The sequence below is a fragment of the Panthera tigris genome, chromosome C2, assembly GCF_018350195.1.
Source record: "Panthera tigris isolate Pti1 chromosome C2, P.tigris_Pti1_mat1.1, whole genome shotgun sequence".
In the NCBI taxonomy this organism is placed as follows: domain Eukaryota; kingdom Metazoa; phylum Chordata; class Mammalia; order Carnivora; family Felidae; genus Panthera; species Panthera tigris.
The window spans coordinates 68,160,840-68,186,148 of NC_056668.1; the positions used below are offsets into that span (position 1 = coordinate 68,160,840).

General features: G+C 38.6%; 1 protein-coding gene across 8 annotated transcripts in view; it reads left to right on the forward strand.

The window, feature by feature from the left end:
* The window catches only part of SEC22A (SEC22 homolog A, vesicle trafficking protein), an 84,858-nt gene extending 59,700 nt beyond the window's left edge, over nt 1-25,158 (forward strand). For 7 of the 8 annotated variants that reach the window (XM_007098302.3, XM_042998283.1, XM_042998286.1 and 4 more), the window contains 2 exons: nt 5,442-5,507; nt 13,786-17,553. In XM_007098302.3, the coding sequence (XP_007098364.2) occupies nt 5,442-5,507; nt 13,786-13,986 (267 nt within the window). In that variant the 3' untranslated portion in view covers nt 13,987-17,553. Of the gene's footprint in view, nt 1-5,441; nt 5,508-13,785; nt 17,554-24,723; nt 24,866-25,071 lie in introns of those variants that run through there. The other variant, XR_006222019.1, reaches the window with a different exon arrangement.
* Nucleotides 25,159-25,309: the final 151 nt, after the last annotated feature.

The window sequence follows — 25,309 nt, forward strand, 5'->3', positions numbered from 1 at the left end:
GGCTCTTTCTCTTAGCTCATAAATATGCTGTAACTTGCTGATCTTTAAAAACCTCTTGATGTATGTTCCCTTCTAATTTTTTGAAAGAATAGACTGGTTGTTCCCACTTCGTTACCTCTGTTCTCTTATCTATTGTGATCTCTTTTCTGCCCTCAGTTCTTTCAAATACTGACCGTTAAGCTCACCAGTATCCTTTTGATTGCAAGATATTGTAGCCACTCTTGAGGCTTTGTCTTATGGCGCCTGTCTCCTCGCACATGCTGTTCAGGTTTTCATTTTAAAAGTAACTGTTTAGGGGCGCCTGGGTGGCTCAGTCATTTTAGTGTCCAACTTCAGCTCAGGTCATGATCTTATGATCCATGGGTTCGAGCCCCACATCGGGCTCTGTGCTGACAGCTCAGAGCCTGGAGCCTGTTTCAGATTCTGTGTCTCCCTCTTTCTCTGCCCCTTCCCCACTTGTACTCTGTCTCTCCTCAAAAATAAAAATAAACATTAAAATTTTTTTTAAAACTAACTTTATTTTCAGAAATATTTTTAAAAATTTAGAAGCAAATAAGTCACTATTAATAGTTTTATTTTACATTATTCTTGACATTCTCTTATCCCTTTATTTCCAAGAAACAATTTTCTCCTGTTGTATTTTTTTGTCTTCCTGTCCCTCAGGTTATTTGGTAAACTTCTTCCTTCACCTGTCCTTTAAATAGTGGTGTTCTCCAATTCTGCCCTTGGCTTTATAGTCGTCTTAGCTTTACACCTTCTCTTTGGATATTTTCATGATGACCTTTTTGAAAGAAGGTACACATATGCACATGTACATACATACCCTCATAGAGTAAAATGTACACATGGCTATAGTTTCAAACTCTATAATTTCAGAGCCTGTAATTGGCACAATAAGTAATTCTTTACTCATTTGTCTTCCCTAGAATTAACCACTGGGTTATCCTTCTAAAGAGATTATTTGCATCTGCTAGTACATATGTATTTGTAATTTTACTTAAATATTCTTTTCGAAGTATTTTAATACAAATGGCAGTCTACTCTTTTTTTTTTTTTAATTTTATTTATTTTGAGAGAGCGTAAGCAGGGGAGGGGCAGAGAGAAAGAGAGTCCCAAGCACACTCTGTGCTGTCAGCACAGAGCCCAAAGTAGGGCTCAAACTCAAGAACTGTGAGATCATGACCTGAGGCAAAATCAAGAGTCAGATGCTTAACTGACTGAGCCACCCAGGCGCCCCCAGTAGTATATTCTTCATACTTAATTGCATTTTTTCCACCTAATGATATGTAGGGGATCATTTAATGTCAGTATTTGGAGATCTGTTAACATTCATTTTAGTGGTTACATAGCATTAAAAAAATTTTTCTATCCCCCTTCCCCCCTACTGCACATTTTATTTTAGAAGAATTCAAATTTACAGAAATATTTAAAAAACAGTACAATTAGCACCCACCTGTATACCTACCTACCCTTTTTTCTGTTTCTTTCCTGAATCATTTGAAAGTAAAATTATAGGTATTGTGATAGTTTATTTCAAAATTATTCAGTATGTATGCCTTACAGGCTAGGATCACAATACCTTTATTACATCAAAGATTTTTAAGGTCAATGCAGTATTATCTATTATTAAGTTCATATTCAAATTTCTACAACTGATTCCAAATATCTTTATAGTGTTTTTTTTCTCTCTCCAGCTAGGAGCCAATCAAGAATTAAGATTTATACTTGATTGTCATAGGCCTTTCATTTAACAACTGTCTAAATAGATGACTAACCTAAGATCTCTAGATCCAACCCTTTACTGAAGCTGACTTAAATATCTATGACATATATTTATTTGGTTGTCACATTGACACCTCCAAAATAGCATGTCCAAAACAAATTCCGTGTAAGGGGCACCTGGGTGGCTCAGTCGGTCGAGCGTTTGACTTCGGCTCACATCATGATCTCACAGTTCCTGGGTTTGAGCCCCGTGTCAGGCTCTGTGATGACAGCCTGGAGCCTGCCTCAGATTCTGTGTCTCCCTGTCTCTGCCTCTCACATGCTAATGCTCTTGTCTATCTCTCTATCTCTCTCTCTCTCTCAAAAATAAAGATAAAAATTTATTTAAAAATTAAAAGCAAACTCAGTGTTTTCTGTTCTCAAACCTACTTTTCCTCCTATAGTCCCACCTTATTGAATGGTATCACTTAAATGTTGCCTTAACGAGAAGACATGAAGTCATCCTAGTCTCTTCCTTCCTTGAGACTGTATGTGCTACTCTCTTTGCCTGGAATTCTTTCCCTATTTTGTCTACCTTTCCACTAGTTCATTCTTAATCAAGACCCAGATTAAGCGTTACTTCCTTGAGCAAACCTTTTCTGACCCTTTTTTTACTCCAGGCAGAATTAGATCTATCTCCACTGGGCTCCCCTTGTATCCTGTACACGCATTTATCCCATCAGTTCTTACTTTGAGTGTGAATTGTTGGTTGATGTACCTGCCTTCTTGATTAGAAAGTAGGCTCCTTGAGTTCATATGGACTTAATTTTGTCTTCTATCCTGGGTGTAGTAATACAGTGCCTGGCTCATAAGTGTTTAATGAATATTTATTGAATGGAAGAATAGGTTTATAGGTAGTCTTCTCTTTAGCAAGTAAAAATAAAGATTTTTTAAAGCTTAACTTTACCTGGAATGCATTTGTTGAATTCCTACTACGTGCAGTTTCATGCAAGTAGTAAGACTGATTTTCTGCCTTGAAGAGAGGTTAAGGTGACAGGATTGGAGGGTGGGCAAAATGGATAAAGGGGGGTCAAGAAGTACAACCTTCCAGTTATAAAATAAATCATGGAGATATAATGTTAACATGGTGATTACAGTCAGCAATTTTGGGTTGTATATTGAAAATAGCTAAGAGTAAATCTTAAAAAGTTCTGATCACAAGAGAAAAAATTTTGTAACTTTGTATGGTAACAGATGATAACTAGATTTATTATGGTGATTTTGCAGTGTACACAACTATAGAATTATTACATTGTGCACCTGAAACTAATATAATGTTATATATGTCAATAATATATCAATTAAAAAGAAAAGAAAGGTTTGCGTCTACTTGAGAAGGTAAGACCGGTATACTACAGGGTTAAACAATACTAGAAAGGGGCATCTAGGTGGCTCAGTCAGTTAATCGACCAAGTCTTGATTTTGGCTCAGGTCACAATCTTAGGGTTTGTGAGATCGAGCCTGGCTTTGGGCTCTGCACTGACAGCATGGAGCCTGCTTGGGATTTTGTCTCCCTCTCTCTCTGCCCCTCCCTCATGTACTTGTTGCTCTCTCTCTCAAAATATTTTTTTAAAAAAATACTAGAAGGTAACCTAATTACCTGATAAATGATGCAGACAGGAACCTCAGGGAGAGAGAAGTTGGTGAATGTTTTTTGAGGACCTACTGTGTGCCAGTTACAGTTCTATGTCTTTGTAAATGTTATTTAATGTCTACAGCTTTTATTTTTGAAAAAAGGAAATTGAAGTTTGCTAAATAGTCCAAGGCCATACAGATAGTAAGTAAAGATTTGAACCTAGGTCTGACTGACTCCAGAAACATGCTCTTAAGTGTTCCAAAGGCAATTAAGAGAGCTATAAAGTGATACTGTAAATTGAGGGAAAAATAATATCCAACTGTAGGATCATTAAATTAATGGTATACCCCCACAGTGAAAGGTTATATAATTGCTACAAATCATGTGGTTGAGGAATATTTAGTATTTTGAGAAAGTGTTTGTGATATAATGTGTAGTACTAAAAAGCAATACATAAAAGCATGATTCAGTTTTTTTAAACGTACATATATTTTTGTGCAGAAAAGATTGGAAGGAAGTACATGGAACGGTTAGTGGTAATCCTCCCAGAGTTCTGGTATTACAGGATGTATGAATTTCTTCTTTGTAACAGTCCATTTTCTAAATTCTGTACAGTGAACATATGCTTTTATAATCAGAAAAAAAGATCATTTAAAAAGTAAAGCATTAAGAAAAAAGAAGTTAAAGTCTTAGAATTATTAAATTTAGAAATGTTTAGTGTTGACCTTCCATGCCTCTGAAGGCCTTGAAGAACTGGCCTAAGCATCCCAGACAGATTAATGTTCCTATTTTAAGATCATCTCACCAGGATAAGCCACTGTCCCTCTGCCTTCCTGTCAGTTCTGTTGCCCAGTAGCAAATGGAAAAGGAGTTTTCTTTGTATATTATTTCATGAAGACAAGGTCATGAGAGAAATTCCCATGTCTTGTGAAAATTTTCATTGTATAAAGATCCTTTTTTAAAATAAGGGCAAAATTCAATGCTCCTGCCTGGGCTTTATGCTTTACTTCATAAAAACACTGAAAGAAATTAAATATACTTAAGAGAAATTAAAAGAGAATAGAAAAACTTGGGTTTCCTATTAGTTTTCTGTCAGTTTTCTTTGAAAAGAATCATTCTATGCATGATGTATCTCTGTTCATCCTCTGGGGGGCTATTTTTCTAGCAGAGCGTGTCTGACTGTCCTCATTGGGATTTAGCACACTCTAGTGGACAGTAACTTTTCAGTTTTGTTGGGCGTTTTTTCAAAATCATGTCAGATTATTTTATTGGATGATTCAGTGATATGCTTACTAGATAGTTAAGTTTGTCAATATTTATTTGAGTCAAGTAGTGATCCAAGTGAGCAGGACTGACTTTATAGGCCACTGGGGTGTTGTACATTTTTATATGTTTTTTTCAGTAGAGAGAAGAGAGGCTTTTTACCTTATGTGGAAACTTTCCCATTGGCTTTTATCTTTTCTCGGGTTGATTGAGAAAAAAAGCAGAGCTGAAATAAAAGCATTTGTTTAGGATCTCAGAAGTGCAACTTGGGGAGCACAGATTTGGGTAGCAACTCATATTGTGTTCCTTTAGGGTACAAAAATCCAGGGTTTAAACAAGACAAAAAGGAATGGGTTTCTTTTGTTGTTGTTTACAAATTATTTTGTCTGGTGTTGGCAGCAGAAAACTAATCTTGTCTGAATATAATTGATTGCTAGGTCTCTCTCTAAGCAAAGTCTCTCACTATAGCAAATTGCAGGTGTTTGGGCAGAGGCCTAAGAATATTTGTAGTTTGGCCCAGCTCAAAGTTCGTGGTTTTATCTGGTCATCTCCTTAATGGGCTCCAGCTCCATTTAAAAAATCCCTTGGCATGAATGATTCCATTTCATTTCACCTTTCCCATGGGTAAGATGAAATTGATGGACCAAGACATAGAGAAACACTGGTAGTCTTTCTGTACCTCACATTCCTTGGGACTTTTAGGACTCTTGAAAATTTTTATATAACTCTTTGGGAAAAATTCGACCATTTGTGCACAAACATGGTTGTAGCCTATCCTGATAGATTACTCTTGGAAATGGACTTCCACCAAAAAAAGTAATTTTTAATTTTGTTTTTGCAGAGTGATGGTGAAGATTTTAATTACATTGTTGCATTTTTCCTTGGAACAGCAGCCTGCCTTTACCAGGTAGGGTCTCTTCAATGTTTAAGAAACACTTTCCTGTTATTGTTTGTTTCAGTATCAATTATAATAATTGCTTGTGCACTTTAAATAAATAAAAATAATGTCTGAATTCTTTGCCTCTCTTTTAGTTTGAACCTGTTAGCTTTGTGACCTACGTCTCCATTTTGAATGTAGTTAGATCCCAGTGAACTTAATGTTAACTCCCTCCTGTGCCTGGTTTCCGTGGTACCATGTCATCTGCCTGTGGTGATAAAGGCTACTTCTAGATTTTTTTTTTTGGGTGATTTATTACTCAGCTTCAGGGCTCTGCTTATACTTCAGCATGAGAATTTTGTACTTTTGGGAAAGTCTTTGAACAGGGAACAACAAAAGCAGGGTTTTAGGATATTTAATTCAGTAGTGAGGAATAGGGTGGGTTGCCAGAGTGGAGAAATTGGAAGAAAGGAAATTAGTTGGAAGTTGATTCCATTAGTTCAGGCAGAAGGCAATGAGAGTGTAAATTCTGGTAATGCTGGTAGGAATGGGGGATGAGGGAAGGACATTGAGGAGGAAGACTCCTAGGACTTGAAGACAGGATAGATATGAGACTTAAGGAGCACGGAGTTTTTGCAGCTGGTAATACGGAGATGGGTACTCGCATTTCTAAGAGAGGAAGCACAGATTCGTAGGGAAAGGAGGGGTAGCCATGCCAGTTACCCAAACTTGGGAGTGTCTTTGCTGAAACACGGTAGAGCAAGCAAGACCTTTTGACCTAACTTTTATAAGTGACACATTTCTCTGGCTTACATAGAAAAAATGTTAGAAAGCTTCACTTTGGGACTGAAAATATAAGGCTACCTAAAACTCAGTAGAAGTCTCTAGTGAAATACTTTGAATATATGCATTTGACTTTATGTAAAGATGGATTAAAAATTTTAGTTTCAGGGGCACCTGAGTGGCTCAGTCAGTTGAGCATCTGACTTTGGCTCAGGTCATGATCTCTCAGTTTGTGAGTTCGAGCCCTGCATTGGGCTTGCTGCTGTCAGCACAGAGCTTGTTTCAGATCCTCTGTCTCCCTTTCTCTCGCTCAACAAAAAAGTAAACGTTTATTAAAAATATTTTTTTAGTTTCAGGTGGTCCTCTTTTTTAAACTCCTCAAATTTTTCTGAATTACTTGTATTTAGAAATTTTCTATCTAGTTTGACAGATTTAATTATAATGAACGACATTTCATGCAGGAAATGTGAAAACTTGCATTTGTTAATGTCACAAGTGCTTTAATTTTATGAAATATTCCTGGGTAGATTTTTTAAAACTTTAATCTCTGCTATCACACAGACGATATTATCTCCTTTTTGAAGATGAGAAATTTGAGGCAGTTTGAGTCCTATCTGGAAATCACATGGCCAGTGAGTGCTGGAGTCAGGACTTAAGTCTAGGTCTTCTGATTTTAAATATTGTATTCATTCCACTATCTTAGGCTGTCTATAAGCAAAATTCTATATTTGTATAATTTTTTATGCTATAAAATTACAATTTTATAATCTTTATATGTGTTATTTCATATTCTAAAATAATGTGAGGTAAATGTTAACTTTAAAATAATTTCATGAGTAATTCTTGTAAAATGTACTTTTGGCTGTTTTGCCTTAATGAAATAATTTTAAATACTAATAATAACAAAATGTATTGAGCTCTTATGTGTGCCAATAAGCCCTTTACATTCCTTGTACCATTAAGTCCTCACAGAACGTCCCACACTAAAGTTACCATTGCCATTTTTCAGTGAGGTCCAGATGTTCCTATAGATGGTTAGTGACTCGAACTCCAGTCTTGGGCCTCCCAAGCAGTGGTGTTGCTCGTAGAGGCGCACCTCTGCCACATTCTTCAGAATAGCTGAAAAGAGTTCTAAGGGGAGCACTGTTGCTCAGCTGTTCTTTTACTGGAGAGAAATTAAACAAATTCATGCTTTAAAAAAGAAAAGCAGAAAGCCAATTTTCTTCTCACTGACAGACAGGAAGCTGCATGCTTTCCACGTATGCTGAGCAGAGTGATAATAATGCTGGTTTTTTCCAGAGTAAAACATGTGATTACCTGTTACCATATAACATGCTCCATCTGCTGGTGTCAGGATTTTTTTTAATCCTCGTTAGATCAGACCTGAATGGCTACCAGGCTGTGGGGACTTCTGGATGCACAGAGCTCAACAAGATAGGAGTCATCTTGCTAGGGAACATTTGAAATAGTATATCAAAGGACCTAGAAACTAGAGACTGTTCTTTTTTCCCCCTCAGTGCTTTACCTTGAAAACTTTCAGACTTCCAGAAAAGCTGAAAGACTGGTACACTTAGAGCCACCACTTAATAACATTTTGCAGCACTTCTTCTGTCTCACTCTCTTTTTGTATGTGTGTGCGCATAGTGTGTATGTTAGTTGTTTATACAATAAGTTGCAAATACGTTGAGTATAAAGTTGGTTTCCTTATTAAACTTTTTATTTTGAGATCATTATAATTGTTGTAAGAGAGATATATAATCTTTACCTGGCTTCCCCTAGTAGTACCAGCTTATACAACTATAATACATCATCACAACCAGGATGTGCGTGTCAGCACAGTGAACATGTAGAATATTCTTATCACCACAAAGACCCCTTAGGTTGCCCTTTTATAGCCACATCCACTTCCCTCCGGCCTCTTAATCTCTGGCAACCACTAATGTGTTCTCCATTTCTATAATTTTCTCATTTTAAGCAGTGTTCTATAAAGGGAACCATATAGGTTGTAACCTTTTGTGATTGTTATTTTTTTACTCCTCATAATTCTTTGGAGATTTTTCCAGGTTGTTGCATATATCAATGTTTTGTTCCTTTTTGTTGCTGAATGGTATGGTGTGGTGGCACCACAGTTTATTTTAATCATTCATCCATTGAAGGACATCTGGACTGTTTCCAATTTGGGGCTATTATAAATCTGCTGTGAGCATTCATTTATAGGTTTCTGTGTGAAGATGAAGGCTCATTTCTCTGAGATAAATGCAGAGGAGTGCAGTTGCTAGGTCTTAGAGTAGTTGCATGCTTAGTTTTATTGAGACAAACTGTTTTCCAGAGTGGCATACCCTCCAGCATTGTGTGAATGCTCCCATTTCTCTGCATCCTTTCCAGCATTTGTTGTTATCACTGCTATTCTGGTCGGTGTGTAGTGATCCCTTGTATTGATTTTAACTTGCATTTACCCTGGTGGCTAATGATGTTGAACATGGTTTCTTGCACTTATTTGTTATCTGTGTGTCCTCTTGGGTAAAATGTCTTTGCATGTCTTTTGCCTCTTTTCTAATTGGGTTGTTTGTTTTTTACTGTCCAGTTTGAGAGTTCTTTGAATATTCTAGACATTAGTCCCATGTCAGAAATGTTATTTGCAAGTATCTTATCCCAGTCTGTACCTTGTGTTTTCATCCTCTTAGCCAGGTCTTTTGCAGAGCAAAAGTTTTTAATTTTGCTAAAGTTCATTTTATCAGTTTTTTCCTTTATGGAAAATGCTTGAGGTTTCAGGTCTAAGAACTTTTTTTTTTTTTCTTTTCACTGAAGTAGAAGTTGACAGGTAGTGTTACATTAGTTTCAGGTGTACACCATAGAGGTTGAACAAGTTTACATGCTATGCAGTGTAGCTACCGTCTGTCACCACTCACTATTATAATTCCATTGATTCAAGAACTCTTTGCCTACCCCTAGACTCTGAAGATTTTCTCCTTTCTTTTCTTGTGAAAGTTTCATAGTGTTATATTTTACATTTAAGTTCATGATCCATTATTAATTAAATTTGGTATAAGGTTGTATAAAATATGAGACTTAGATGATTAGATTGCAAGGGTTTTTTGTGTGTTTTTAGTTATGGGGATTTTTTTGCTTGTGGATGAATGGCCAGTTGCTCCATTTGTTGAAAAAGCTATCTTTTTCCTCCACTGAATTGCTTTTGCATCTTCGTGAAACATCATCAGTCAGGCATATTTGTGTGAACCTGCTTCTGTGCTTAGTATTCTGTTTCATTGATCTTTGTGTCAGTCTCTGTGCCAGTACCACATAGTTTTGATTACTGTGGCTATATAATCTGTATTAAGTTCCATTTTCTTAGTACTTACAGGGTTATTCAAATTATTTTTAGATGAATTATGATAGTTTGTATTTTATGAGGAAGTGGTCTATTTCATCTTCTCAAATTTATGTGTGTAGAGTTGGTTATAGTATTTCCGTACTATCCTTTTGGTGTCTGTAGGATCTGTAGTGATATTCTCTGTTTCATTCCTCATGTTGGTAATTTGGATCTTCTCTTTTTCTCTAGCAGTCTTGTTAATTTCATTGATCTTTTCAAAGAACCTGCTCTTTGTTTTGTTGTTTTTTTTCCGATATTCGATTTTATTGATTTCTTCTCTTTTATTATTTCCTCCTTCAAGCTTGCTTTGGTTTACTTGGCTCTTTGTCTAGGTTCTTGAGATGGGAGCTTAAATAATTGATTTGAGAATTTTCTCTTTTGCAATATATACATTTAGTGTTATAACTTTCCCTCTTTGAGCACTTTATTATCTGTGTTTCATAAATTTTGATATGTTGCCTTTTTTCCATTTTTTGTTTTTTTTAAATTTTTATTTTTATTTTTTTCAAGTTTTTATTAAATTCCAGTTAACAGAGTGTAATGTTAGTTTCAGGTGTAGAATTTAGTGATTTAATCACTTACAGCACTCAGTGCTCATCACAAGTACCCTCTTTAATACCCATCACCTGTTTAACACATCCTCCCACCCACTTCCCCTCCAGAACCTGCAGTTTGTCCTGTATAGTAAGAGTCTTTCTCCTGGTTAGCTTTTCTCTTTTCCCTCCCTGTGTTCGTCTGTTTCTTTTTTTTTTTTAATTCCATATATGAGTGAACTCAAATGGCATCTGTTTCTTTCTGACTTATTTCATTCTTTTTTATGGCTGAGTAATATTCCACTGTATGTATACACCACATTTTCTTTATCCATTCATCAGTCAATGGATATTTGGGTTCTTCCATAATTTGGCTGATACATTGCATTTTTATTTTCATTTAATTCAATGTATTTTAATTATTTTTTCCTTGTGGCTTCCTCTTTGACCTATGGATTATTTAGAATTTTGTTTTGCTTTTGTTTTGCTTCCAGAGTTTGGAGATTTTTCAGTTTTTTTCTATTATTTATATCTAGTTTGATTCCACTGTGGTTGGAAAACACTCTGTGTGACTTTCGTTCTTTTAAATTTGTTGAAATTTGTTCTATGGCTCAGAATATGGTCTGTCTTGGTATATGTCCCATGGGCACTTAAACAGAATGTGTTTTCTACTATAACTAAGTAAATGCTTTATAGTTCTCAGGTAGATCATGATGGTCGATGGTATTCAGCTTTTCTGTATCCTTGTTGATTTTCTATCTAGTTCTATCAGTTGAGAGAGAAGTATTGAAGTTTTCAGTTATAATTGTGAATTGGTGTATTTCTCATTTCAGTTCTATCAGTTTTTGCTTTGCCTATTTTGTAGCTCTGTTGTTTGGTTCATACACATTTAGTATTGTTGCCTTCTTGGTGGATTGATCCATTTATCATTATATGTTATATCATTATATAATATAAAAATATATATAATATATGATGATATATCCCACTCTAGCCCTTTTTTGAAATAATTTTATATTTATCTGATAGTAATACAGCCATTCATGCTTTCTTTTGATTAATGTTTGCATATAATATATCCTTCTCCATCTTTTTACTTTCATCTTGCCTACATTATTTGAAGTGAGTGGCTGGTAGACAGATTAAAAACTGTTTCTAAATCTGCTCTGCAAATCTCGGTTTTTTTAATTGTATTTAGGCCATTACATTTAATATAATTATTGATCTATTAGGGCTTAAGTTTGCCATCTTATTTTTGTTTTCTGTTTTTCATTTTTCTGTTTTCTTTTTCCTGCCTTCCTGTGGGTTATGTGAATGTTTTTGTAGAACTCCATTTTGATTTATCTGTAGTGGTTTTGAGTTTATCTCTTTGCATAGCTTGTAAATGGTTGCTCTAGGTATTACATTACACATACTTAGCAGTTTTTTGGTGTTGTCATTTTACTAGTTCAAGTGAAACACAGAAATTGTATCTCCTTTTATGTCTCTTTGTCCCCGTCTATTTATAATTTGTCTTGAATATTTCCTCTACATACATTTAGAACCACATCAGACAGTGTTATTAATTTTTACTTCGGCCATCAAACCTAATTTAGAAATCTCCGGAGGAGAGGGAGAACCTATTACATTTATCTATATTTTTGCTGACGGTGCTTTTTCTTTCCCAGTGTTCCAGGGTTTTTTCTTTTAGTGTTTCCTTTCTGCTTCGAGAACTTCCTTAAGTCATTCTTTTCGGGTTCCTCTTTAAGTGCCAAATTCTCTTAGTCTTTCACCTGGGAATGTCTATATTTCTCTTCCCACAATATACTTATTAATTACAAAGGGGAAGATACTAACTTCACAGTGGAGAAACCTGTTAGACCCCATCTTACCAAGAGGTCAAAATTAACATCACCAATTATAAGATACATTGCACATCACCTCTGTGGTATTCTTGCCCAAACTACGTATCCTCAGTTCAGTCTTGAGACAATATCAGGCAAAATAAAATTAAGGGACATTCTGCAAAATAACTTTCTACAAAATAATTGATACTCTTTAGATTGTCAAGGTTATGAAAAACAAAGACTTGAAGAGCTATAACAGATTTGAAGAGATAGGACAGCTGAATGCAGTAGGGAATACTGGATTGAATTGGACCAGAAAAAGGGCCCTAGTGGGACAACTGGCAAAATTCCAATAAAGTCTATAGATTAGTCTACAGTATTTTATCAGTGTTAATTTTCTGGTTTGATCACTGTACTGTGGTTATGCAAGAGGATACCATTAAAGGGAACAGGCTGAATGAAGGCTATACAAGAACTTACTGTTTTTACAACTCTTCTCTAAGACTAAAATTATTTCAAAAGGAAAAATTATTTTTCCAACATTTTTTACACAATGCAAATCACTCAAATAAAATAATGCTTCCAGTTCATTTTGCTTGGATATCCGTCTTCTTTTTAAGTAACGCAAAGTCCTGATTTGTGTAAGAACAGATTTAACAGAGCATTTCCATATTCTTTGTGCATTGTTGCAAACACCTTAAAGCCCTTCCTATACTGAAGCCTGGATACAATTTCACACAAAGACCTGTGCTTCTTTCTTAAGACTTTGTAATCACATATGATTCTATATTTAACAGATTGTGAATTTTAGATCTCGTCTAGAAAACAGTTTATTCAGTCAGATTTTTATTGAGCAATTACTATGTGCCAGGCACTGTTCTGGCCACTGGAGATAAATGAGGGAAGAAGACAATCAAAAATCTCTCCTCTCATGAATATAGATAACAAACAAAACAAGCATATTTTTAAAGTGTGTTTGTAGTTACATTGTGGAGAAAAATAAAGCAGGAAAAGGTGAATACCTGGATTTGGGGGTTGGGAGAGTAGTTTCTTTACTATATTTTCGAAAATAGCAATCATCATATGCTCTGTCCCCTTTTCAGTCTTTTATTTTAAGGCATAACTATTTGATATTTTATATCCTCTATCTAATCTCTTATATATATATAATCTTTCTTTCTACACTAGAATGTAAGCTCCATGTGAGCAAGGGCTTTATTTGGTTACTTGAAACTAGAGAACAATGCCTAACTTGTAGCAGGACCTCAATAAGCATCTGTTGAATGAATTCTAGCTCAAACGTTCACTCAGATCCTCTACCTTGCTTAGTTCCTTGCACTTAATGGGGGATCAGTAAGTATTTGTTGATTTCATTAATATGCAGATTCAGGTTATATAAGAGTCCATTTTGCTATAGTTTGGTTGAGTTTTTTTACTTTTCTGGGATGACCATGAGAGATGGAATCCCCTTAGACCTTGAGAATGCTTCAGAGTTGCCTGTCCCCTTGAGGAATGTGTTCAGGCTGTTTGCAAGGGAGTTATCCACTTGTAACTCCATTTTACATGTGATATAAAATGTTGTATCTTTTGACAAATGAAAAACATAAAAGGAAAAATCTGTTTTCTTTTCAAGCTGTACAGCTTTCACAGCAAATGTCTTAAAGATGTTACATTATCTTATCTGTAGATGAAAAATCCCCTCATATTTTACTCTCTGGCCTGTTAATATTTTATAGTAGAAGCATCTGTTTCTTTTCTTGTAACCCTAATCATCTTTCATTTTATATTTTGAACAGTGTTATTTACTTGTCTACTACACCGGCTGGCGGAATGTCAAATCTTTCTTGACTTTTGGTTTAATCTGTCTGTGCAACATGTATCTCTATGAACTGCGCAACCTCTGGCAGCTTTTCTTTCACGTGACCGTGGGAGCGTTTGTTACACTACAGATCTGGCTAAGGCAAGCCCAGGGCAAGGCTCCTGATTATGATGTCTGACACCATCCTTCAGACACACTGCCTTGGCTTCTGGGGAAAAAGGAGGGAGTATATTTAACTGCCACTGTGATGAAGAAACTGTTCACCACAATCAAGAAGCTCTGCTTTCTTTTTCTCCAGCTATCCTTTTTGTTTCAAGTCAGCATGGCATGCCTGGGAGCATACAGTACCTGTTAGGCAAACTCTTCATATTAGCCGTGAGATTGTTATTCAGAGGAAGAGACTTCTCTCTCCAGGGCCATGACAGTGGAAGAACAGTCAGATGCCATTGGAAGACTTGGCCAGCAGTCCTGAATCCTTCTGAAGAGTTCAATCAAAAATGTATGTGGTACATGCTCTGAGGACCGAGTGGGAACTCTATGACCTGGGTTCGCCTTTGTGAGGCATGAGTATAGCCCAAATAAAAAGATGCCACAAAGTTTATATTTAAAACAACTTGCTAAATATCAGATTATTTGCACATTTAAGGTACCATGAGTTTATGAAGTCTAGGATGGTGTGGAATTGGTTCTTTTTGTCTTATATTTTTGCTTGAATCTAAACTCTGGAAATCACTTGATGTATGAGAAAGCTGTTATGAGTGCATCTTTCGAACATCACAAGTATTGAAAACACAGTAACCTATGTTCCCTTTCTAGACCATGTTTGTAGTTTCTTTTGAAATCACTTTTTAAAAATGTGGTTTGTTAAATTATAACCATTGTTTCCCAAACTTTAATCACTTAAGTATTATGTATAAGTATTATTTCTTAATATTATCTTTAAATTTTAAAATATTGTAAAAACAAACTAATCTCTACTCCAAGAGGAAAACCGGCATCAATTTACCATGAATAAAGGGTAACAACAAAATAAAATTAAAACAAGAAATGTTATTAAATTCTAACTAGATACTAATGTCTGCTAAGGCGTTGAATCCAAGAAGCCTGCTGTGTGTTGCAGTGAGAGAGATGTTACCCAGCACCAAAATGGGGCTCTCTCTGTGGGATTATGAGAAGAATGAAAGAGAATTGTAAAGGGAATGACATTCTCACTGTGATTCTGCATTATTTAGCTCTGTGTTGTATACCACCTAAAATCCTCCTGTGTGCTACCAACGGTGTGGGTCCGGAACACTGAACTTGTACTGAGAGAATCAGAAGGTAACTTCTCCCAGCAACTCTTATTATTTTATGGCTTTGAGGAGTTCTGCACCTAATTTCTTAGAGAACTCGTTTGTTTTTTGATACCGTTATAAAGATTGTTCAAGAGGTTATGAATTAATAATATAGGAAGCACAATTTGATTCCATTAGCAAAAATCTACATCTCTACTGGTTTTGCAAGTTATCTTCATTAATGATTTTCTTTTGTTTTTAGAGAAAAGATTCCAAACAAGGAGTACATAAGGAATACGAATTTAAAATTTGATATCCAGAAAACAGTGGACCCATTACATATAACTCATGTTACTGGGCATATTTATTAAGCAGAAGAAATAGTCCGGAGGGGTAAAGTCGTTGAACTACCATGTTTGTTTGAACCTGTATATGTAGGCATGCCTGCAACTGTAAAATCTTGCTAGCTAGAACTTTTTGCTGCACTCCCTTTTTAGGAGAATGAGGCAAAAGGAAGACAATAAGCTTGTAATGTCAGGGATTTATTTAAAACCGGAAACTCCAGTTCACTTCAGTTTTCTGCCTCTAACAAAACTGCAGAGAAATTATATATATTCTGAGAGCTGCCCCAAGATATACCACATGATCCTGACTCATCAAAATAAAACTGTTTGGCATTTTGTACTTTTGAGCCAGGAGAGTGAAGTGGTTCAGTGTGGAAAGATTTTTCTGAACTAACTGTTAAAACAAGAGGAGTTCTCTTGTAAATAGCCAATTAACCAAGAAGTTGGAGCATTCTGGTTAATTGTGATTTTGCTATATATTGATACTTAATAGCTCTCTTACCAGTTTGGTTCACTTTGGTTTTCCTTTATCATTGAATTATTGAATTATGGTGTTTGGTGTTTTGGATCAGTCAGCAAAGACACTTGAAAACTCACCAGCTGTTTAATTTGTTTTTTTGCTTTTGTTTTGTTTTTTTCTATTTTTGGATAATGGGATGTTTACATATTAATGTAAAAACTGAAAACAGGTATAAATAATGTTTTATGTATAGAAACGCTTTTTTTTTCATTATTTGGTATCTGCATCGCTGAGTGTTTATATAACTTCTCTGCCCTTTCGTGTTGTTGCCAAAGAAACTGTGAATTTGGAATGAAAAATTTTTACCGTGAGTATAAAGTTTTTAAGCTCATTAGGCTTCTAATGTGTATGATAGTAATACCGCACTGTTACTTCTAAGAGCAGTTCCGCATTTATCTAATCATAATGAGTTTTGTCATGGAGGCTGAGAATTAGTTGTCCTCTTGTTATGAAGGAGGAAACTGAGGTAATCAGATGTTAATGACTTATGTAGGGTTACAGAGCTAAGCACATACAACTCCTAATCCCTTAGCCTTGGGGCCCTGCCTCCCCAGAGTGGGGACTGATGAAGATAACTAGGGTTGCACTCAGGAAATAGATCTGTTCTTGGTAAAATCAGGGAATTGGGAACTTAATGAGCTCAGGCCTGCTAGTGTCAAATATAGGTGTGTATTAAGGTGACTCTGAAATACTGCTTTTTTATTAAGGTGTTCCAAAAGTAATTACAATATTTGCTTACAATATTTGCTTGGTCTGTATTTGAAATGTATTTATACCTAGCCCATTTCCCAAAAACAGTTGAAGCACCCCATACCAAAAAAAGACAAATACAACAGCAGTAACTATGAACAGAAAGGAAGAAACACAAGATCAGTGAAAATGGAAGGTGAACATGTTGCTGTTACCAAGTGTGAAATTTGACTTTTGAACTCCCTGGAAATCGTGGCTAGGAGGGAAACAAGTTTCCCGTTGCTAGCTCTGTCTGTAAGAGTATACCAGTTCCTCAGGGAAGACATCTTCCTGAGGGATTTTGGTAAAGAGGTTCACACTTGGGGGTCCTGTGAAATGCTAAAATGAACAAAATCCTCAGTGGTTTTAGCCGCTTGCATATTAATGATTGTGCCTTGATCCTTGACTTGTACCAGCTTTCAGAGGCGTTCATTTAAGGAGTTTCAGTGTGGTTAATAGAGGATTTTGTTGGCATGAGGAAGAATTCTTGGCCTAAGCTAAAAATAGGTACGTGTTAAAGCTTGAAAATCCATTTGAGACCAATGCCTAGAGACATAGACCTTTACCTAATTCTGTCATTTTATAATTCATATAAAGTTAATGTGCTGCCCCTGGATTAGCACATTTATTTTGTATTAAATGTGGTCTTTTTCACAGTGGAATCTAGTCTGGAGAAATGACTGGTTCCATTTCTGTTAGGCGGTGTCCGGATTTGTCAAGGCTCCACAGACCAGGTTTGTCATATGAGCTTTAACCTCCGTGTCATGTAAATGCTTCCTGTTGAGTTTAGCCACCCACCAAAACGGGAGTTGCTTGGCTTTATTCCCAAAGTTTTACAAAGTAACCTATGGGGCTCCACTCTGAGCTGTTGGATTTCCAAGAGACACAGCAAAATGTGTGTGCGTGTGCGTGTGTGTGCACACTTGTGATGTTATTTTAACAGACTTTTAGTTTATTTTAAAAGAGCTGTCATGAAATATATAGTAAAACAACAAATAAATTGCACTTGACCTTGAATAAAGCAGGGGTTAGGGGCACCAACCCCTCCCCAGTGCAGTCAAAAATCCATGTGTAACTACTTTTCTAATAGCCTACAGCTGATCAGAAGCCTTACTGATAACATAAGCAGTCAATTAACACATATTTTATATGTTCTATGTATTATATACTCTATTCTTATAGTAAAAATCTTAAGATCATAAAGAAGAGAAAATACATTTATAGTACTGTAATTCTAAAAAAGTCCACATGTCAGAGTGCCTGGGTGGCTCAGTTGGTTGAGGTTCCAACTCTTGATCTCAACTCAGCTTGATCTCAGGGCTGTGAGTTCAAGCCCTGCATTGGGCTCGGTGTTGGACATGCAGCCTACTTAAAAGTCCACATGTAAATGGCCCCACACAGCGGAAACTTGTATTGTTCAAGTATCAAGTGTATTTCAAAGGCAGCCACCATTCAGATCAAATCGAACACTTAACCTTTACCACAAATTATAGGTAATTCTTCAGGGCTGCCATCTTTGTCTGTGGTCAAGCCTTCTTTGTATTTTCCTACTTTATCATCTCTAAGGAAATGCTGTAGTAAAATCAACCTGATTTTTTAATTTTGATTGGCTTTAGTAATATGCTACTTAAAAGTTAAACACCTTCAACTCCAAGGGTTATGAATCAGCTTGTGTGTAAAGGCTGTGTTGGCTGAGAATTTACCTCTTCTAGTCTTATCGGTTAGGGTTATAAATGTCTGATCATCTTCATCAATGTTCTGAGGCTGCTGTTGAATGCTGGCTTATTTTAGCATATTTCAGCTCATATTTCTGAGCGGTGAACTTTTCAAAGAGAAGCAGTGTCTGTGGCTGCCACTCTTGTAACATCTTCTTTGAGTGGCCAAGTTTTCTGGGTTACTCAATTTCACAAGATGAAGTCACAGTGTTGAACATACTGTTGAATGCACTCAGTGGTTGGAAGCCACGTGGCTTGTATCCTCCTTGCTTGTGAACAGGGAGTGCAGTTGACATGTGTGTACATGTTTTCTTCTGCATTGGCAGTGCCCGTATATAATAAGTAGTCTTAGCACAATTGGAGGCTGTAGGAAACTCCAGGAGAGAACAGGCTTAATTTTCAAAGAGTTCCTGAAATCAGTACCCGAGCCTTATGAATTGTTCCTGCTATTTCCTTGGTAACAAATGGTATTTTCAGCCCCACCTCACCCACAGTTCATATTTGCCCCTTTTCCCTGCATCCCACAGCACAGCAGTGCAAGTGTCACTGAACGGAAGCATATTCAGGCTCCATCTGAGAGTAGGAAACAGGACTCCAAACTTTTGTTTCCCATTTGGTCCTGGCGGCCCTCTGCAGCTCTGCCTTCATTGTTTGCCTCCTTCGTGCCAGTGCTTTTCTGTGAGGCTTCGGCTCTCCATGACCTTGCCAACAATATTTGGCCTTCTACTTGGAATTCTTCCAGTGCCTGGGACTAATGATAAGAATTCTTAGCACCTTTTGTGGGCCAGGGCTAGGTCCTCCTACATGGTTAATCCTTAGGGCAGCCTGGGGGGTGGAAGGCACTATCTCATATTCGCTTGAGGAAACAGACTTACATTCAAACCTGAGATTCAGGCTTAAGTGATTCAAAAGTTGGTGTTCATTTTTCTGTGCCGCAGAATCTCAGAAAGAATACTCCTTGTATGTTACTGACAACCACTGGGCCTTTACTGTTCTAGCAGCAGTGAGAACAGACAAAGCTGACATGGAGGGAAACGGTACTGTGTACAATAAGGATGTCATCCTTACAGAAAGCCTTTCTGTAAGCTTTCTTTTTATAGACGGAGTACCCGAGGCCTAAAGAGGTTAAGTCACTTGACCTCAGTCAGTCTTGCCACCAATCTTGGTGGCACCAAGATTTCAGTCCAGATCAGTCTTACTCAGAACTCATGCATGCTCTTAAGCACCATGTAATATTAAGCTAGACAACATGGAAATATGTTGAAATACATAAGGAATATATGTTGGAATGTATATCCAAGTAATCTACATTTTAAAAGTTTTATATAAGTAATCTCTATACCCAACATGGGGCTCGAACTCATGGCCTTGAGATCAAGAGTCACATGCTCTATGGACTGAGCCAGCCAGGCACCCCTCTGCATTACCTTTTTAATAAAAGGGAGTGGTCAGTGCTAACTTCTGCAATGTGGCTATCCAAGACTGAGCAAAATGGTTTCCTGAAATTCCTGTATGTAGAACAGTGACATGGGGACATGTGGATGCAAGGGGTATGGTGAAACTTAAATGAGCCTTAGGTTTTAGGGCAAGAGCTATACAGTCTGATCTTTGTATTAAGTCTAATGATTCTTAACATAGAATGTTAAAGCTTCACTGGTGATTCATTTGTTACAAACATTTACTTTTTCTAATTGAAGGACAGAATTGGTTCTCTGATATAATTTTATGGAAATTCTGCTTTAAGTGATTCTTGTATCTGAAAACACTAAACAAAAGAAATAGAACATAACTATTTACAATATTGAATAGTGATTATGAACTTGGACTCAGATTCTCTGGCTCTCTTCTACTGGCATTGTGACCTCAGCAAGTCACATAACCTCTCTGCCTCCATTTCCTTATCTGTAAAATGGGGATAATAGTACCTTGGGCAAAGTGTTGCTGTATTAAATGAGTCCATATATAGAGAGTACTTAGAACAGCACCTGGCACACTGAGTGCTAGGACAGCACGGTATGTCTTGTTGTGGTCCGTCTTGTTGGTGTTGCTATTACTTTCAAGGTAATAAGTCTTTTATGTTGCAAATGTCCCTAAATATAAGTCATTGTACAAAGTTTTTCAGAGATTGGCAGCTAAGAGAGGATCCTGTTGAAATGTCTAGAAGGCATGTTGCCTGCCCTGGCAAGCTCTTGTGTGCAGATCTCTGGGCAGGGCAGTGGGGATGCATTCAAGGACAGGAGAAGGGAATGGAGACACATGCTTGCCAAGTGCTGCTGTACATCAGGTGCTTTCGGTATAGAAGGTTATGTGAACCTAACAATATCCATCTGAGGTAAGTGACTAGGATCAGTTGTTTGTTGTCACACAGTCTGGAAATGGTAGACTGTGCTTTCCAGGACCCCACAGTCTCCCAGGTACTGGAGTGCTGTCAAAAGGGGAACGTGCCTCTGGGAACGTCATGTTGTCCAATGTGGCCCTAGCACTGTGGCCCCATCATTGTTTGCTTTGAATGCTCTGATCTAGTGGGTACTCTTGAATGGTGGCCACCCTCGTGCCCACCACTTTGTAGGGGCCTCCACGAGTGTGCATGTGCGTGAGGTCTGTGCATTGATGGGAAGCAAGGGGTGGCAGGATGCAGCCAGCAGCCTCTAAACCATAATATAGAAATAGCATATAGGTGCTGGGGATGTGATGCTCAGGGCACTCTTAAAAAGTGCAAATGCAACATGGCTCTTAAAGGATTAGTCTGATACAAAATGCCGTCCTCTGCTCCCCACCCCCCAGAAAAATCCCACATGAACCAGGAAGTGCCACTCTAGCTAACTGACAAAGTCAAAGCACAGAAGCAAATTTTGCAAAATTGGAAAATAGAGATGCTGACAAACCAGAGATTCCAGGCAGGTCTAAATTAGAAATTGGCTGAGGGGGAGAAAAAGTGATGAGGCCCCTAATGGATTCCAATGAGAATTCTTTAATTCACAGTCCTAATAGACCAGCAGTAGGCAAGGGACCTTGGGGATGAATATGCGCTCACCAAGTGAGGGGGTGGCTCAGTTTTGTTCACTAGAAACAGATGCGTGGGTGAGGTTTAAAGCTAGCAAGCCAGTTGGGACAGGGTGCCTACTTTACCCTCAGCCCTAGACAATCCTCTTCCTTCTTGTGTTTTACCTTCATCCCATCTTCTGGACCTTCTGCTGGGTCTGTGAACTGAGACTGATCACCTGGCCCTCAGCACTGTATGGATCAGGGCCCTTGGTAGGAAAGGACTCTGGCCACACTGCCAATGCGTATGGCTGCTGCTACTTCTGCTGGCGTGGTGTCTGAAGGAGGACAGAGCAGAGGCTGATTGCAACTTTGGTTTGAAGGTGGTCTTCCCAAAGATCCCCCTTGATGTGATGCTTTCATCTATTTGTCTGCCTTTGGCTTTAAAATCTTAAAACCCTAACTTGATTGTGTTTATGTTTGTGTCATATTTATGGTCTGGCACATGAGTATTGGACAGGGTCTCACAAATATTTAGAATCTGAGAATTCTAGAGGAGAAAGGAACCTTGGAGGTCAGCCATTCCAGTGGCCTGACTTGGCTTTGTTCTGGTGTCTGTCTTGAGAAGCAATGACCCTGAAGGTGGGAAGGAAAGATAGGCAAGAAGAGGACAGCAAATACTATATTTTTTGTTCCAAGACAGGAAAAAAAAAAAAAACACTAAAGGGCTTTTGTGAAAATCTGAGTGGCCAAGAAAAGCTATAGTACTTATAGTAAGCGGACCTCATTTCACCTGCTGTCAACCTTGAGAAGTGACAAGCCCTGTATTCCTGCAAGATCATCAGGACCCAGCCAGATCAGTGCACTGGACAGAAGTGCCTGTGGGCACAGAAGTGCCACAGCTTTTATCCTTGAGGATCAGAGCAGCCTCAGGACATGCACCAGGTCTTTCTCCCACTGCCTCCTGGGCCAGGGAGGAAGCACAAGTGAGAAAATGTATAGGAAAGCTCTTTATACACTTTGGATTAAGTTCATCCAAAGGCAGGGTGTGGAGGGCATGGTATTCTCTGGTCTGCTGTGCCCTCTCTGTACCTCCTCCATAGAAAACACAAGCCCTCCAGCTCTCCTCCTGACCCCTGTGCTAGGTGATACTTGCCATGGCCAGCATGGCCCAGACTTACAGTCCCTTCCTTCTAGAGACAACCTGTACATCATTTGTTCTCTTCAGTGAGGAGTTATTTTGATTTAGACAAATTCAAAAGTGGGGAGTTTTCATAGTGTGTGTCCCTGCCACTGCTGCTCTCTTGTTCAGGTGGTAGTGAGAATCTGCTCAGCGCTACTTCTGGGCATTGTGCATCCCAGCGCCCAAGAATGCTTTCCTGTCCTGAAATGATATGGATTCAGCATCTTTCCCAAGCTCTGGAGGCTCGCTTTCTGCTAATTAGCAACTCATGGCCAGCTTGCAACATTATGGAAAATAGGCACATTTTATCATGTAAAAACTATAGCTCTGGGCATCATTTAACTGTATGACACTCAGGTGATATCTGCTTTTGGAAAAGTTCTGTAAATGTATTTGTGTTTTTGAAAGTCTTAAAGTAACAGGAATATCTGGTGAATATGTAGCTTCAGCTCCCTCAGTGCACCAAGCTTCACTGTGCCTTCCCATAAACATTGCTAATCCCCCTCCCCCACCCCCAAATCAGATCATCAGCATGTTGGCTGAAGTCTGGTCTTGGTTTTATTTTTATTTTAATTTTTTTTTTTTACATTTATTTATTTTTGAGACAGAGAGAGACAGAGCATGAACGGGGGAGGGTCAGAGAGAGGGAGACACAGAATCTGAAACAGGCTCCAGGCTCTGAGCTGTCAGCACAGAGCCCGACGCAGGGCTCGAACTCACGGACCCGTGAGATCATGACCTGAGCCGAAGTCGGCCGCTTAACCGACTGAGCCACCCAGGCGCCCCTGGTCTTGGTTTTAATGGTCTTTGCTGTCAGTGGATTTTTTTTTAAGTTTATTTATTTATTTTGACAGAGAACAAGTGGGGGGGGGTAGGGGGAAGGGACAGAGAGAGAGAGAGGAGGACAGAGGATCTGAAGCGGACTCTGCTGAGTGCAGACAGCCTGATGCAGGGCTGGAATTCCGGAACTGTGAGATCATGACCTGGGCTGAAGTTGGATCTTTAACCGACTGAGCCTGCCAGGCCCCCATAATATACTGCCTTCTGCGGGCACACTGTCAATGGATGTTAAAGCGGTGTTCAAAACTCACCACACATGTGTCTTTGCTAATAAGTTTTGCTAATTAACGTTCTAAAAGATATGCTTTTGTACAAAAGTATAAATCTATAAGGGAGAAACAGATACATTCTCTGGAATTAGTTCAATGGAGATGGGGATGGGAAGGGCTTATGAAGGTTATGAGTTGCATTCTTTTGCTGTCCTGTGTGTTGGGTGTGCATGCACGCGCATCCGGTGCCATGGACCTGCCTGAGGACTTGCCCTCACTTAGTCCAGTCAGCCTAAAGCTTGGCCTTTTCATTTGGTTTCCTTTTCTAATTGATGTACCCTAGCCTGAAAAGTTCTCAGAGTTAAACATGAGCTCTATACCATTGCATCCTTTACCATGGACAGTGGGATTGCTAATGCTATTCAATTCTTTGGAGCAGGGGACCTGCCTATGACCAGGACTGCCATGGCTATGTCTCCATGTGGCCATTGTTGAAATAAACCCAGTGAAGTCTTTTTCACTGGCTCCTTCATTTTCACTTGACCAGATCCCTCTGGTTTTATTTCCTGAGCCCAAATATAGCCCCCTGCATTTGATGGGTGTGGCCGACAGGAGCTGCCTTTCTGCCACCTTTCCTTTCCTCTTGAGGTAAGAGGAGTCCTGGGGCATGCATGAAGCTACCTGTATGAGCTTAGCAGACAGGCCTGCTCTGAATAACTTCTCTCTTAATTACCAGTTGTAGGAGTTTAGGCAAGTAACTCAACCTTTCTGTATCTTTTCATCAGTGAAATGTGGTGGCCAGGAGGATTAAATGAGATGAAGTTTGTGTAATGCTTATCCCTGTGTCTGGTACATAGTGTCCAGTAAATGGTAGCCACGGTTATTAGCTGCCCAAGTCCAATCAGTACACTTTCAGCCTGCATCTCCCTGTCCTCCCTGCTACTTGGGTCCTTTTGATGATCTGTGTTCTTGTATTTTCAACTTTCTTTCCCTTAGCATAGAAATGAGTTGGGCTCACTTGTTTTAAAACCTCTTCCCCTCAACCCTGCATCTTTTCTGGTCCCATCCTAAATCCCTTGTCCCTTCATTCCTGGTGTCTCTCACCTCCTCATTCCTCAGCCCGCTGCACTCTGGAACCTGCTCCTCAGCCCAGTGAACTAACTCTCGCCAAGGTCACCAGTGCTGTCTCACCTGACTGCCACAATGACTGCAGGCCTTCGCCGACATTCTCCCCATAGCAGCGTGCTGTTCCCCACTCAAGGTAGGTCTCTGCCCTCTGGGGCTCCCTGCCCAGTGCCCCAGCAAGGGCCGAGGGCACTGTTCTTCAGACTGGAACCAGGCCCTTGGCCCAAGCCACAAATCAGACCAGGACACATTACGAGTGAAAGTGTTTAATAGTTAAATTATTTAAATAGACTTTTCAATTTCCATGGGAAATCATAATCCTATCTGTTTTTGCAAGAGCAGGAATAAAAAGAGTGCACACCCTTGGAGGGAATGAAGAGCTAGCACTGCATGGTGTCGCCAGTCACTGCTGGGATAGGAGGGATGGGCCCCTGAGAGGCCAAGGAGACCGTAACCAATGGGGGGAACCACCAGAGGAACTCAGCACGCACACGTTACTCAGGTTGGAAGCAAAATTAAAACCTAGCACCACTGGTGGGTGCTATGGAGGGGCCGGGGACTTGAGAATGCCACCATGGAG